We start from the raw sequence: 15,359 nt of genomic DNA on the forward strand, positions 1-15,359 counted from the left end.
GCTGAATCTCTACCAGAACGTGTCAAATAGGAGGGAGACGCTTCCCCCGCCCCCGATATAAGAAGAACAACGACACCAGCGCCGACCCTGGCAGCTGCCTCACTGAGCACGTGCAGTGCGCCAGGCCCACCGCCCTCCGGGGCAGGGCAGCTGGAGAGCCCAGGTGGCTACCGACAGAGCCAAGGGGCCTCGGAGCCACCAAGCCCCTCAGCAGCTGCCGTAGGGGAGGAGGCCCATCCAGACCCCAGCCGCGCCAGCTCACTCCGGGCCTCTCTCCCACCACACTCTACATCTTGCTCGCTGAGCTGTTTGCACCTCTCTCCCTACAGCCCCCGCCTAAGGGCGGGGAGCCCTCTTCCCCAGCTTCTGGGAGCACCAAGGGCCGAGCAGGCTTTGCCCCTGGAGAAGACACATCTCTCCAGACACCTGCCTGCCTTGATGTAGACGGTGACCCTCAAACATCTTTCTCGAGATCCCTGCGGCTTCTTGACTCCAGAAATCCTTCAGGTACAACCACCCTCCCGTCATTTTGGTGCCACACGATTTTACACCAGGCTCTTCTTGAGATTTTTAGCCCAAAAAGGGAAGTTTTCTGGTCGGGATGACCAGTTGATTTGCACTGACAGCCCAAGACACGGAAACCGTTCGCAGCTCTGACCCCAAACCTGGGGGACCCTCAGGACCCCCCACGGAGCTTCCGAAGAGCCCCGGTTCCCAGGACCCCCGGCCCGTGCCACCCAGGAATCGGCTTCTGTCAAAGCTCTCCAGGTAATTCTGGCTCGAAAACCTCCCTTGATGGCTGAGAGGGGCATCTCCCCTACATTCTACAAGTAGGATTTGGGAGGGAGAGAGAGAACCACGCGGGGGAAGAGGGGACAAAGGACAAGGCTGCTTTCGCTCACAATGACTTTGCCCCCCACCCCCTACCCTGCACGGGGACACCCCGGGGGCAGCGGGGGACGGACGAAGCCCTCACCAACATGCTGGCCCCCCAGCAGCTGAGCTCTCCTCGGGACTCCTGAAGGCGCACGGATCTCATCCGCTCCAGCTTGCGCCTGCGGACGGCGTCCCCCTCGCGGCCGGCGCCCTGGGGCCCTTTGCTCCTGCGCTGCGTGGGCACAAACAGCATGGCGGCCAATTCACAGTCCACATCAGCCAGCTTCTGTGCTTGGACCACGTTTTTTACTGCTGGAAGGTTCAACAGGGAGCAAGAAGTTAAAGTGTAGAGTTTACGTTCTTTAAGCCACCTCACCCAGGGAGGGAGCCCAGCGATACGGACGGAGATGGTAATCCTATAACCTGGTCTCCACGGTGTCCCTCCCTGCCTCCCTCCCTTTACTAGCCTTTCAAATGAAGGAACTGATCTTGGTCCTTACCGACAAATTAATACACTATTAGATGATCTTCCAGAGGAGAAAAAGATCAGCGTTCTAGAAGATGATGCTCCCTGGATTCTCAAGGGCTGCCGACACCCTCACCCAGGACATCCACCACTCTGCGCTCTCAGGTCCTCAGACCCACCTGTGAGCTCCCATCAGGAATCAGGGGCTCTGAGGAGTTGCCCACTTGGACTGAAGCCCCAGGTGGCTCAGGAGTGGGTGGGGCTCGGACCAGACCCGGCTCTAGAGCTCATGCCCTTGACTCTGCACCTGGCTGCCTCCAGACAGCCGGGCCCCCAGGGCACCGACTCCTTTGGGGGCCCCTGCTCAAACCACGGATGTACACGAAAGCCATGTTCGCAGACAAATGGAAGCCGAAATAGGCCAGGCACCAGCAGGAGCCTGAGGGCGCTGCACTCCCTCAGGTGACAAAGCCACACGTGGCTCACACCAGGTCACAAGCTGACACACGAGGTTCCCGGACCACCACTCAGCTGGCGCAGGTGGGCAGATGAGAAGGAGCACCCAGCTTAGGACTGGGCCCTCCCTGACTCCTGGGACCAGCAGACCCCACGGGAAGTGAGTATCTATTTTAAAGGTGTTTAGCTGCTTTGCAGACGCCATGAGTTGGTTTAGACTAGTAAAATGTCCACCCCAAAACAATGTTTCTCACGTCTGCGGTACAGGCATGTGCGGGGGGCGACCCCACCCGGGCAGGGTTGGAGCGGCCTGAGGCCCACAGTCCCGAGGGGAGGAAACGGGCAAGAGACAAGCAAGGCTGGGGGTTAATCCACGGGCTCACGTATCAGACTGCGTCACCCAGTCCCGAAGAAACCAGAAATGGGATTCCAGCACTGCAGAGAGCCTAGAAGCACTTCCTCAAACTCTGCACAACGTCCCACTTCCTGAGCCTTGCCCGGTGGGGGAAGACAGGCTGTCCGATGAAGCGCCCCATCCTCTGGCTTTGATCAAACAGGCCCCAGGTCAGGAACCAATGACTCCAGAGACTCTCAATTCGCTCAACAAACCCTCACCGGTCACAGCTGCCTGCGCTGTCTGGCAGAGCCCCTGACCTGCTGGGTCCCAAGGCCGTGCCTTTCACAAATACTCCTAGCCTGTTCTTGGACCGGCCAGGGATGGAGAAATACCAGCCCCTAAGTGGGAAGTCTGGATCCCCACCCAAGTTCACCACCCTTACCCACTCAACGGGCCACATCACAAGACCTCCTCTGCCTCGGTTTCTTCAACACTACAACCAGGAAGCCTGGAACGCCTCTCAGCCTGACTGGATCACAGCTCTCAGACCCCTCTGAGCATCTGGAGCCCTGGGGCCCCTCTCCCAGGAAAGCGTACAAACACCCACAAAGTCTTGGCTGGAGTTTCAGGGAGCTCGTGGGGTCCCAGAGGCCTCGAGGAGCGGGGGCTTCATCCTGGGGCACGAGTTCAAGGCCAACAGCATCAGAGGACTGTCCACAAGGGAAGCGCAGGGCAGTTGTGGATCCACACCCGGTGGCCTACAACATGGGGACACTGCCCAGAGGGCGCACCCCGCTTTTCGTCCCACTGACACCTACTTTGCTTCCAGGTCTGCGGGTTATCTAAGGGGACGGAAAACCCTGGACGCTCCCTGCTGTGAACAACATTCTCAGCAAGTGCAGCCTTACTCCTGGGCTCCATAATGCTTTATTCCTCTCCCCGATGTGGGGTTTTCAAATTTGCTTTTTAAAACTCAGTCTCCGTGCATCCTGACCTTTTCTTCGTTTCCGCTTCCCCTGCAGATGGGCAGCTATCCAAAAACACATGCTACTCACAGGATTGGAATCTGACTACAGAACAGCGCAGACAGCCTCCACAGAGTGCGATCTCCAGCGTGCTGGGTGCTGGGGCGGCCTGCCGGCCACTCAGGCAGGCACTGAGCTGGACACGACAGCCACTGCGCTGCCCCAGATCCAGAGGGACGGCAAAGCCCCACCCGGGCCCACACGTGCACCTGCGCGCATGCACGCACACACACAGCCCTCACTCCACCCCACCCCCACACCAATCTCACGTACAAGTGACCCAGCTGCCCCCACCCACTCCCCACTCACGTCTCGGCGCCCCGCGCCTAAGCAGGCTGCCTCCCTCGAAGTGGCCGGTTCTGTCATTCGAGATGACCCGTGACCTGGAGGGTGGCAACGTGCTGGAATCCCTTCCTCTCTGCTCACACACGTGACCTAAATGAAGTAAGTCATACAGAGAAAAACAGATACCATATGTTTTCACTCCTATGTGGATCCTGAGAAACTTAACAGAAGACCATGGGGGAGGGGAAGGGGGAAAAAAGTTAGAGAGGGAGGGAGCCAAACCATAAGAGACTCTTGAGGACTGAGAACAAACTAAGGGTAGATGGGGGGTGGGGGAGAGGGGAAAGTGGGTGATGGGCATTGAGGAGGGCACCTGCTGGGATGAACACCGGGTGTTGTATGGAAACCGATTTGACAATAAATTTCATTAAAAAAAAAAAAAAAAACACCCCAGCATAAGGTATTAACACTGAAAAGGAGTCTGATGAGACACATCAATATTCCCTGCAGGAAGTTCTGGTTTGCAAAGGGCCTGTCCACACCCCCAGCCTGCTAACACCCCAAAATGGCACGCTGGGTCCCGAATCTGCTTGGTGGGCGAGACGCGTCCGCTTCCCCACAGCGAGCTCAAGCTGCAGGTACTCAGGGCGCCTGCTCAGACTCTGGTCGTGATCTCCCAGCAGCCCCGTGATGTGGGACGGCTGTCACACCCCGGCGCCAGCCTTTCCAATGTCACCCTGCTCAAGGAAGGCCTCTGTGCACGTCCGCAAAACTCTGACAACACTCTGAAGGTAAAAGAGCCTCCACAAGCTAGAATCTTCTGGAGCTGTTCCCATAAAGAAGCCTCAGACAGAAGCATGAGCTTCAGAGGGATGGGGCACGAGCCCAGAGGCATAGGGCACCGCACAGCTGCCCAGGCTGCTAATTGGCCGATGTCTGCGAGGCCCAGGGACAAGGAGTGTTTGCCTGCAGAAACATCTCTCCCGGGAGGGAGGACGGAGCCTCGGTGCCCGGACACGACTCCCACCGCAAGGAGGCAGAGCACAGCTGACGACGTCAGATTTCCAACGAAACACTCGTGCGGCTGGCTTCCCTGAATCCCACTGGCCAGGGCGTAACACCTGCAGGTGTGGGGCGTCCTGGCGATCTCTCTGGGAGTACCCCCTCCCTGCCTCCACTCTGCCCAGGGGAGGACAGGACAGAGTGGCTTCCCGGCTCCACTCTGCCCTCCTCTGCCTCTGTTCTGCCAGAGGCGGCCGCTCTCAAGGGCGATCCCGGCGCCGGGCATACGAGCACGCCCGTGACCACGGTGTGCGCAGGTCCTCAGCAGTGGTGACAAAAGTGACATTTTCATCTCCAGCTGCCTGACAGATGGTCTCCTTCTCGACGGGTTCAGAGCTGAGGCTGGGGAGGAAACGCCTGTCCTTCAAGGCAGGTCACGTGGTCTCTGCCGGCCACCAATGGGGCCACCGCTGCAGCCGCCCCTGCAGACCCCGGGGATTAGCAGCTGGACCCTGCAAGCGCAGCCGGGGACCCCAAAGATGTGGGTGTGACAGCAGACCACTCTCAGGAGGCCAGCGAGGACAAAGGCTCTAACCTGGGCGTGGAGGAAAATGCTCGATTCAAAAATGACAGATCACCAGCTCTGGCCAAATCAAGGAGTGACTCACTCGGGGTGGTTGAGAGGCCGGCGATAAACGGTAAGCAGGGTCCTCCCCTCTGGTGACTTTCATCCTTCTCGTTTGCAAATTCTTCAGTCGTCTTGAGCGTCTTCTGAGCATCCCAAACCAGACTGGCCTTCCCCCAAGCCTTCCTGCGACAGGAGCCGCTCCTGGTCACCCGCCCTACTGCCCACAGGTGCTCACAGCTCCACAAGCAGCCCCGGCAGGCGTGAGTGACGCGTCCGCGGCCTCCCACGCTCCATTAGGGAGACCACCGCCTGGGGCAGGGGCGGAGCCTCCTCTGACACAGCACCTCACTTCAGGCCTGGGGAGCGAGGGGTCAAGCCACCTGCCCACAGCAGGCAGAGAGCAGTCCCGGAGCCCAGGCGCCGCCTGCCGGGTGCATGCCAAGTCACTGTGACACGCCGGACAGCAGGACTGCCTCCTCTGCAGCAGGCCCCTCACTCGTCCGGCCACTAAGGCGGCCGCTAAGGTGACAATCCCACTCGTGCCGGCCCTGTGTCCTGAGAACGCGCTTCTGGAGCCCCGAATGTTCTCCATCTCTGCTCTGCTGGGAAGCTGAGAACTTGCCCACAGGGGTCCACCCACCGCCCACCCTCTGTGACAGAAGCTGTGAGTCTCCTGCCAAACACACTCCTCTCATCTCCCGGGGGTCTGTTTACCCCAGTGTCACAGGCTCGTGATGCTTGTCCCCAAGAACAGAACCTGGTGTCAACATCCCTTTGCTGGGATCGGCGGCTGCTGACGCCTCAGGGCTGCTTTGTCCCCTCAAGTCCAAGAAGAACAGAAGTCGAGGCAAGACGGGCCCCCCGCTTGCTCTCCACCCGTTCGTGAATCTCTCACCACCAGGCCAGGTCACCATGGCCGGTGCTGGTCGAACACCCCCACAAGGCAGAACCAGCAGTGTCCCCAAGAAGCCCCGGGGCCCCTAGGGGGACAGATGGGCAGGGACACACAGCCTGGTCAAGCAGGGCCAAGCTCCTGCTCCCAGGAGCACAAGCCCCAAGTCTGACCCTCAACGCCCTGGTGCCAGCCAGCCACAGGTGCCCAGTTCCTGCCGCCAGCTGGGGCTCCTGGCTCTCAGCGCGGTTTCTTCCTGGTGAGGAGGGCGGCATGGGGCCAGAGGGTCTCGCAAGCTCCCCACCCCACCCCGAGGACCCGCTCTGTCAGTCACCTGGCAGTGGATTCACGCCACTCCTGAGGGAAGCTGGGAACCGTCTGTGACCCTCCCTGAAGCACAGGCCAGGCGGCCTTCACCGCAGTCTTGCTGAAACGCGCACACTGGTGACAGCTCCACTGGGAGGGACGCACGGAAACCCGGGGAGCACACGCAGGGCGGGGTCTGGTGCAGACAGCTCGCGGGGGCTGCCGGCGTCCTTGGAGCCCCGCCTCTCAGGAGGAGGGACGACGGTCACCAGAGCGTGCGGGTGGGACCAGCAGGACCACGTGATCACCTCCGGACGGACAAGGGCCTTCCCTGAGCTCCACCGTTTCCTCTGACGGTATCTGTGCTCACATCGGTGATTCATTCGGAAGCGGGACAATAAACCGGATAAGCTGAACGTACACGTGCTTCCTCAAGGCCCGGACGCAGCAAAGACACAGGCCTCCTCCGGGCACGGTCTGCAATCTCAAACTGCTGCGGGTTTTCTTTCCCTTCAGGGAGACTGGGTTAAGCTGAGGACCCACATGTTTGCTGTGGGAGCAGAAACAGCCTCCAGGTGGGCAGGGCTCCCGACGTGGCGGCCGCAGAGCATGTCACCACTGTCCGGCCCCAAGTCCAGGCTCTCTGTCAAAGCGCACACCACCTGGTCCTCCTTCGGCCCTGACAACCCGGGGATCCACCCACGGGGCTGGGGATCGGGGCAGCCCCTCACTCTCCCGGGGTGCCCCCAGGAAGGGCTGCAGATACAAGTGATAACTGAGCTTCCCGATGAGCCACAGCCACACCCACACCGCACAGCCAGGACCGCTGGGACGGGACAGCATGGCTCTCGCGATCCCTACGTGACCCACGATCACCGAGAGACACGGCAAACGAGGCCACAGAGACCATCACGGAGCCCGTCAGAGCCGAGAGGCCGCCGGCAGGAGCACCACCCCCACCACGGGAAGGTTCACGGGAGGCCTGGGCGCGGAACGGGCCCCTCGTCCCGTGGCCTCGCGCTTCACCCCACGCACTGGGAATGCAGAGCCACGGAGCACCATCTGGGAGAGGCCAAGCGGGCACTGTGACACCGGCAATGACCCCGCTCCCGTCCCCCGGAGGCTCACACGGCCCTCATTCGATCTGCAGGCCTGTGCCTGCAGCTCGGCACGGAACAATCGGTTTTATAAAGAAACAAAAGCTACGACACTTCTTTGTTTTATCCGAAAAATGCAAAATTTACACAGGCAACCACAGCGCGGCCACACGGACACAAGTGTGCTGCTCGGCATCTGTCCTTTGTCAGCCCCCCTCTGCGTCCTCGCCCCGGCCTCACGGCAGCGTCTCCAGCTCTCTCCCCTCAGGCGCTATCGCTCTCTTGCAGGCAAAGTAGGGAAATGACAATTTAAGATAACATATAATGGAGCTAATCTTTCTTCTGAAGATAAGATTTAAAACCCGGAGTCACTGCACATTTGTGGGCTGGTGAATAAATATAAAAATAACCAACGCAATCTCAGAAACAGAGTGCCTCTCGCAGCTCCCTCGCTCGTGTGAGCTTCTGAATGATGTCTGCTTCTCACATGAGGCTCATTTATTTCTCCAGAACCTAATTGAGTTTTGCTGTTTCCATATTGTCTGTTTTCAAGGCTGCCTCGGATCCTACATTTGTAAACAAGCAGGCAGAAACCTCCAACCTGACTTAATGAGCTGTGCCCTCCTCCTGCTGCGGCTGCCCCAGCCCGCCCGCCTCTGCACCGCCCGCACGGCCGGATGGGGCCCATGGGGCTCCAGGCTTTAAAGTCGGGCTGGGCTTTGAGGAATGGAAAATTCCCCAATAAAACGAGAGAGGTTTGAGTCTCATCTAGATAGACACGGCTCCAGAAACCTCAAATGGCTTGCTTCCATCCTGCTCGCCATTTCACCCCAAAAAACCCCAATCCTTCCACAGGCCCCTCAAGGGAGACCGCGTGGGCTTGCCCTCTGGCCCCACAGGCCTCACTCCGGCCCTCTTCCCTGCGGGGGGCACAGGTAGGCGTGCCCGGCCCAACATCCTGTCCATCAGGGCCTCGGTGGAGCCTCCAGAACGTCCAGGCGGGACCACCGTAGCCCCGCCCAGCACAGCCCAGCGCCCTGCTACCCACACGAGGACGGAGGAGCATCCGGGCTGCGCTCAGGGTCTCTGGGGAGCAACCCTCGGGACACCGTCAGAAGAAGGTCGGGGCACTAGGCTCTAAAGAAGTGTGTTTCTCTGTTCCTTCATCCCCAAGCTGCATGGAGGTCGAGGAACACTTCTTGCCTCTCTCGTGATGAGGTAATTCTACGGGCTGATGCTCTAGATGAAAATCTCTCCTGAAACCAGGCATTTCATCTCTGTGACAGGGATGCCCCATAGACAGCACCAAGAAACAAAACATGGCCAAGGCTGAGATGATCAGAAATCGGGGACACCAGGGGTGCCTGGGGGGCTCAGTCGGTTGAGCGTCTGACTCCAGCTCAGGTCACGATCTCACGGCTCAGGAGTCTGAGCCCCGTGTCAGGCTCTCTGCTGTCAGCACACAGCCCACTTTGGAACCTCTGTCCCCCTCTCTCTGCCCCTCCCCCGCTCACATATGCGTGCACGTGCTCTCTCTTAAAAATAAATAAACGTTTAAAAAAATAGGTTTAAAAAGAAAGAAATCAGGAACACCAAACAACTGGTGCCAGGACAGGCTCGGGGGTCAAGAGCAGACCTAGTGGTCGAGGACAGGCTCAGGGGTCAAGGACAGATGCCCAGTAATCAAGGACATATTCCCAGTGGTCAAGATCAGGTGTCCAGTGGTCAGGGACAGGTGCCCAGTGGTCAAGGACAGAAGTCCAGTGGTCAGGAACAGATGATCATGGTCAAGGGCAGATGCCCGGTGGTCAAGGACAGATGCTTATGGTCAGGGACAGATGCTCATGGTCAAGGACAGGTGCTCAGTGGTCAAGGACAGATACTCACGGTCAAGGACAGAGGCTCATGGTCAAGGACAGAGGCTCATGGTCAAGGACAGAGGCTCATAGTCAAGGACAGGTGCTCAGTGGTCAAGGACAGATACGCACAGTCAAGGACAGAGGCTCATGGTCAGATGCTCAGTGAGTAGTCAAGGACAAATGCCCAGGGGTTGAGGGCAGACTCAGTGGTCAGACGTGAGAGATTTTCTCAATTCCTACTGATTACGTGATGCCCACGATACGGCCACGAGGGAGCTCATGCGCCCTGGGAAAATGAGTGTCCACCCGGGAGACGGCACAAGGCCAGGCAAAGCTATGGGGCCTCTTACCTATGTTGGCCAGGGTCAGGTGTAGCCAGCCCTTCACCACCGCGTAGACGCCGATGGGCTGGATGCTGCCAAGCCTGGTCACGTCCCCACTCACCACCACGTCCTGTTCATATTCGGTCGCCACGACCTCGAGCTCGTGCGAGACCTGCACGGCCGGCCGCCCCTGGCGAAGGAGATGCTGCAGAGAAAGCGGCAGTCAGAGGGCGGCCAAGGCAGAGCTCACCTGCTGAAAACCTAAGTCCTCTCGGGTTTTCCCGCAAATTCTTTAATAAAGTGCACCCGATTCACCAAGTAAACGCCACGGATTCACAAACAGGCCCGGCAGCCACCCTCCTGGAGCCCCCCCTTCTGTGGGAAGAACGATAGAAAATGAACAACGGAACAAGGCTGGGGACACAGAGCGGACCCCGTCCCCGGCGAGAGCTTCAGGAAGGAGGTGTAAACCAGGCAGGGAAGGCTGGAGGCACAGCAGGCCCAGAACGCAGAGTACAGACCCCCACACACAGCCGGGGCTGGGAACATCGCGCTTCAGCGTGGCTGGAAGACAGGTGGCGGGTGGGAGCAGGGTCACGGGGTGGCTGAGGCCTGACTGTGAGGGTCCACACCAGGACCGGGCTGGTGAGACCCAGCACCAGGACCTTCCTGACCCGGTTCCCTCTGCCAACCCAGCTCACCCCTCGGTGCTCTGCCTGAGCCCAAGCACCAGTGAGGCCGTCAGGGGGATGGTGGGACCACAGCCACCCCCAGGCCCAGCTGGGCCTCGGAGGCCGTGGTAAAGTCACCTGCCCTCTCAACTAGTGCTTCTCACACCCAAACAGGCGCGTGGGACCAGACGAAGGTCCCGACTTTTGGAATTCTTCTGTGTCTACGGCACCAGGCGTGACCGGCTCTGGGAGCAGAGGTGTCCAAAATGACCCCTCCTTAGTGGGTCTGGCGGCTTCCAGGTGCTTCAGACCCTGCCTGTTTAGCAGCGCGGGTCCACAGAGCCCCCACATAACCACACACATGTTCACAGCCAGGACCCCCCTGGAGAACGGCCAACCGATCTCCGTTGCAGGAACCACACCCTGCCACACCGGGAAGCAGAAGTGCCAAAAACCCAAAGCAAAACAAAACAAAAAACAAGAGCTATCACTTCTCACTCTGAGATTGGAAAGACAGTCTTTAAGCTAACACCCTTAAAGGTGGGTGTATGGGACCAGCAGGCGCCCTCGTCCTCATCCAGGAGGAGCGGCCCCACCAGGCTCCCGGGCGGCACGCCCGGCTGGCTCTGCAGGCCGAGGCTTTCGCACATGCACACCTCTGACTCAAAAGCATGCTTCTGGCAAGTTCTCATCTGTGGACAGCGAGCGTAAGAGCAAGGAGCACGAGTTCCGAGTCAGAACTGCGTGAAAAGCCTGGCGCTGCTCTCGTCGGTGTGACCTGGGGCCTCGGTTTCTCAGCCGGACATGAGGATAACGCAGCGTGAGCTCAGGGCCGGGTGGGGACACAGTCAGTGAAGCACGGGAGCCACTGTCACCATCACCCTAACTACATGGTCGTATTCTCAGGAACTGAAGATGCTGCCTGCACTGTCGCTCGCTCGCTCGCTGGCTCGAAGGGACAGTCCCCGCCCCACACCAGCAGCAGGTGAGGGCAGCCACGCCCACGCCTTGCAGAGCACCCCTCCCGCAGGCCCGGCTCCTAACTAGCTCAGCATCTCAGAATCCAGGGGATTCTCTCCTCTCGGCCACATTTCCCATCTCACAACTTTTAAAGACTTTATTTTTAAAAAGTAAAATTTAACCTGAATTTATCCAAGTAAGTGTCAATAATCACAACAGTGTTTGTTTAAGAGGCTATTCCTAGAGGACAATAACTTCCTCTCCAGGTGACGGCACCCAGGGACACAGGGCTCAGCTGGGGATGAGGTAGGAGCCACAGTGGGGCCCAAATCCACAGGGGCTCCTCTCTGCCCCTCCAGCGCGGCCCCAGTACCGCCATGAGTATTCCTCCCCACATTCGTCCACTCCCTCCTTCCTCCTTCCCCATTCCCTCACCCCTCCCTCTTCCCTGCATTCATCTCTCCTCTCACCATTCCCTCCTCCCTCCACTCCTCCTCCCTCCTCCCTCCGCTCCTTCCTCCTCCCCTACTCCCTCCTTCCCTCAAGCCTCCTCCTTTCCTCCCTCCTCCCCCAACTCCTCATCCCTCCTCCCTTCCCTTATCCCTCTACCCCCTGCTCCGTCCTCCCCCCACTCCATTCTCCCTCTTCCCCCACTCCCTCACCCCTCCTCTCTCCATCCATTCTCCACCCTTCTTCCCTCCCCCCTCACTCCGTCTTCCTCCTCCCCTCCTCCCATTCCCTCCTCCCTTCCTCCACTCCCTCCTCCCTCCATCCATTCCACCACCCCCTTCCCTCTTCCCTCACTCCGTCTTCCTCCTCCCCTCCTCCCATTTCCTCCTCCTTTCCTCCACTCCCTCCTCCCTCCATCCATTCCCTCACCCCTCTTCCCTCCTCCCTCACTCCCTCCTCCCCTCCTCCTACTCCCCTCCTCCCATTCCCTCCTCCCTTCCTCCACTCCCTCCTCCCTCCATCTCCTCCCTCACTCCGTCTTCCTCCTCCCCTCCTCCCACTCCCCTCCTCCCATTCCCTCCTCCCTTCCTCCACTCCCTCCTCCCTCCATTCCCTCACCCCTCTTCCCTCCTCCCTCACTCCCTCCTCCCCTCCTCCCACTCCCCTCCTCCCATTCCCTCCTCCCTTCCTCCACTCCCTCCTCCCTCCATCCATTCCCCCACCCCTCTTCCCTCCTCCCTCACTCCCTCCTCCTCCTCCCCTCCTCCCACTCCCTTCCTCCCCCATCCATCCCCTCACCCCTCTTCCCTCCTCCCCCTACTTCCTCATCCCTCCTCCCATCCTCATTCCTCATCCCTCCTCCCCCCTTCCCCCATTGCTCCCTCCGTTTGCTCATTCTCAGCCACACAGCTCCATGCCTACTGTGGGTCACGACTGTGCTGGAGATGGGGTAACCGTCCCAAGCCCCCCCTCCAGGACATCACCAGCCAGTGTGGGAAACACACAGTGGCCACGATGATCCCTTGGGGCCGCACCGGACAATGACCCAGGAAGGCCCAAGGGACCGGAGTGAAGACCGAGTGAGGACCGAGAACATGAGCTGACACCTGCGAGTGCACGCTGCGGGCGACCCTGTTCCCCTGGGGGCAGAGATGGACACCGAGGCGGGTGGAGGGGGGACGCAGCCCCGTCAGCCCTTAGGAGGAGAAAGGGGAGCGTGGCGCCAGGGGAGCCACACGCATAGCCAGGGGCACCACGGGATGGCAGCCGTGAGCTCGCAGTGAGGGCCACCCAGCAGCAAGGAGTGACGGGGCTGCTGCAGGAGCAGGGCTCACAGCGGGGGGTGGGGGGGGAACCGAGGGCCCCCGAGGCTGAATCTGGAAGGAGGTCAGCTAGTGGGTGACTCTCAGAGCCAGGGGGGCTGCAGCCGTGGAGCCGTGTCCTCTCGCACCTCCGTGCCACCGCTGGGACGTCGTGTCCTCAGTCCCTGGCCCAGGAGCACAGTGCAACTACACTGACCCTCTGGGGGCAACTCTGGGGAAGAGGCTTAAATTCACCCACGGACACAGGTCTTAGTATACGAGGAGGAGGGAAAGCTTAGAGACAGAATCAGGTTCCATTACAGTGAGGAAAGCACGACTCGAGTAACCGAGAGCAGGCACCAGGTGATCTTGGCACACTCCACTTGGTGCCCCAGCTCCTACCTCCGGGCTGAAGGGGGGACTCCCGCAGGCCAGGCCGCTGCCCCCGGGGAAGGCGCATCCTCACATCGAGGGGGCGGGAGGGGACCTCACCAGGGGTCAGTTTTGGGGGGAGCGGACCGATGGCTGAGAAACTAGAACCTGGTGTTGCATAGCTGAGACCCCGTGAAAACCTTCTCCTTGGGGCGGGACAGGATTTGTGAACAAAGAAGTCAGACCCCGGTCCCGCACTGGATGATGACCACCGAGCGGGCGGAGCCTCCCAGAAGGGCCACCCAACCCGGGCCGGGCTCGGCCTGCAGAGCGCAGCCACCTTCATCGGGACGGCTGCAGATCCAACGAGGAGCAGAGAGTCTCCATCCCAGACGTCCACCTGGAGGGCCTGCGCGGCCAGGTAGTGGCTGAACCGACTCTGCTCTCCGGGCCTCAGGAATCCAGGCTCCGCCAAGAACTTGAGCTGAAAGCCAGGAGAGCCTGTGCAAAGAGGCCCCAAATGAGTCCACAGGTAATTAGAGCCATCTATCATCTTCACACTTTGAAGAGATTTCTGCTCTGGTCACAATCACTAATTTCTGCTTCCGTCGTAACTACAGTTTAATAAACACATTAATCAAAAACGTCATAAAATATCCAAATTTACAAAACAAAGAGTCGTGTCCGGAAGTCTGCATTTCTTCCCAATACATACAATGAACTCCTCCCAAAACACGATTTAGGGTTTTCACCGAACCCTCGTGGAACAGTCCCTCCCGAACGGGGACAGGCGTCCCGGTGGGGCTGCCGGGGGAGGCCGTGATTCCGTGTGCAGAGTTTAAGGAGCATCGCAGTCTGTGGTCTGCGTCTGCTGTCAGAGCGGGGCCGGCAGACAGCCGTGGGAGCTCGCGCTGAGGTCGAGCTGAGCACACGGGGCTCGCGAGGCCCAGCCTCCGCCCCAGCACGGGGCCTCCTCGGGGCTGTCCCGGCCGCCAGGCTTATTACTGACAAGGGAGCAGACGGCAGCCCAGGCCTTCAGCCTCTCGAAGCGGCAACACCATCCGTTCTACATCGGCAGAGACAGCGAGCTGTAACGCTCACGGAGCCCCTGGTGAGCCCAGTACTAAGTCTCGGGAGGAAGGGCCACGTGTTTACTCAGCAGGGGGAACGGGTTCCAGGGTCCTCTCCCCACCCCAGGGGGGGCCACACAGTAACGCCCCGTCTGCTCTCAGGACCAGGACAGTGCTCCCTGTGGAAGGAGGGAAGCCGGTCGGGACAGGACACAGCACTGGGGGCTGAGAGCGGTTGGGGGCAGAGGGCCTCGCACGGGCCCAAGGGATACAGAGCCGGGCCCAGCTGCCAACGGCCTGGCACCGGCCACAGCGAGGGAGGTCACAGGGGCACCTCCTGGAGCGGGGGAGCAGTTAGGAGTCAGGACAAAGGCTCAGGGAGGGCCGGCCGTGACACCATGCAGGCCAGTCCTGAGCATCACATCTCCAGTGACCAGACAGAGTCACAGCCTGAATGGAGGCCAAGGACACCCACCACCCCTGCCCCAGTGCCACCAGCCAGCTGAGACATCCGGTGCTCTCTGGACACCCCTCCACAATGGGTGGCTCAGAGGCATGGTGGACACTGGAACAAAGACCTGTGACCAGCCCAGCCCCAGCTCAAGGCACCGATGCCACAGCTCCACCCGCCAGGTGCACCTGCACTGCGGAGAAGGAACAGCTCGGGCACCGGCTTCCACGCCGGTCCGGCTTCCGACTCAAAGAGGCAGAATAGATCTGAACCCTGTGGGCCAACTTCCCAAACGACACCCACAGACACCTGGCCCTGGGGGCGCCATGCTCCACCCCAGGGTCCCCCAGGCCCAGACTCTCCACCCGGGTTCTACTTGCTCGCCAATGTCCCCGCTGGACCCTCGACGCTCCTTCCCACCCTGGCTCCTTTCCAGCCTGCGAGGCTGGCTCCTTCCCCCTCCCCATCGCTACCTCCTATCAGCTGCCCGGTCTTCTTGATGCAACATAATAACTGGGGCCCCCCCACCACG

At 60.1% G+C, this 15,359-nt stretch overlaps 1 protein-coding gene across 6 annotated transcripts in view; it reads right to left on the bottom strand.

The window, feature by feature from the left end:
- Positions 1–15,359, bottom strand: part of NPHP4 (nephrocystin 4) — a 111,416-nt gene that overhangs the window by 12,833 nt on the left and 83,224 nt on the right. For 5 of the 6 annotated variants that reach the window (XM_086715499.1, XM_086715500.1, XM_086715497.1 and 2 more), the window contains 4 exons: positions 13,647–13,807; positions 9,580–9,757; positions 3,470–3,595; positions 977–1,188 (listed from right to left, as the gene is read on the bottom strand). In XM_086715499.1, the coding sequence (XP_086571625.1) occupies positions 977–1,188; positions 3,470–3,595; positions 9,580–9,757; positions 13,647–13,807 (677 nt within the window). The remainder of the gene's footprint in view (positions 1–976; positions 1,189–3,469; positions 3,596–9,579; positions 9,758–13,646; positions 13,808–15,359) is intronic. The other variant, XM_086715501.1, reaches the window with a different exon arrangement.

This window comes from Puma concolor, chromosome C1 (genome assembly GCF_028749965.1).
Source record: "Puma concolor isolate L17-30 chromosome C1, mPumCon1.1.hap2, whole genome shotgun sequence".
In the NCBI taxonomy this organism is placed as follows: Eukaryota; Metazoa; Chordata; class Mammalia; order Carnivora; family Felidae; genus Puma; species Puma concolor.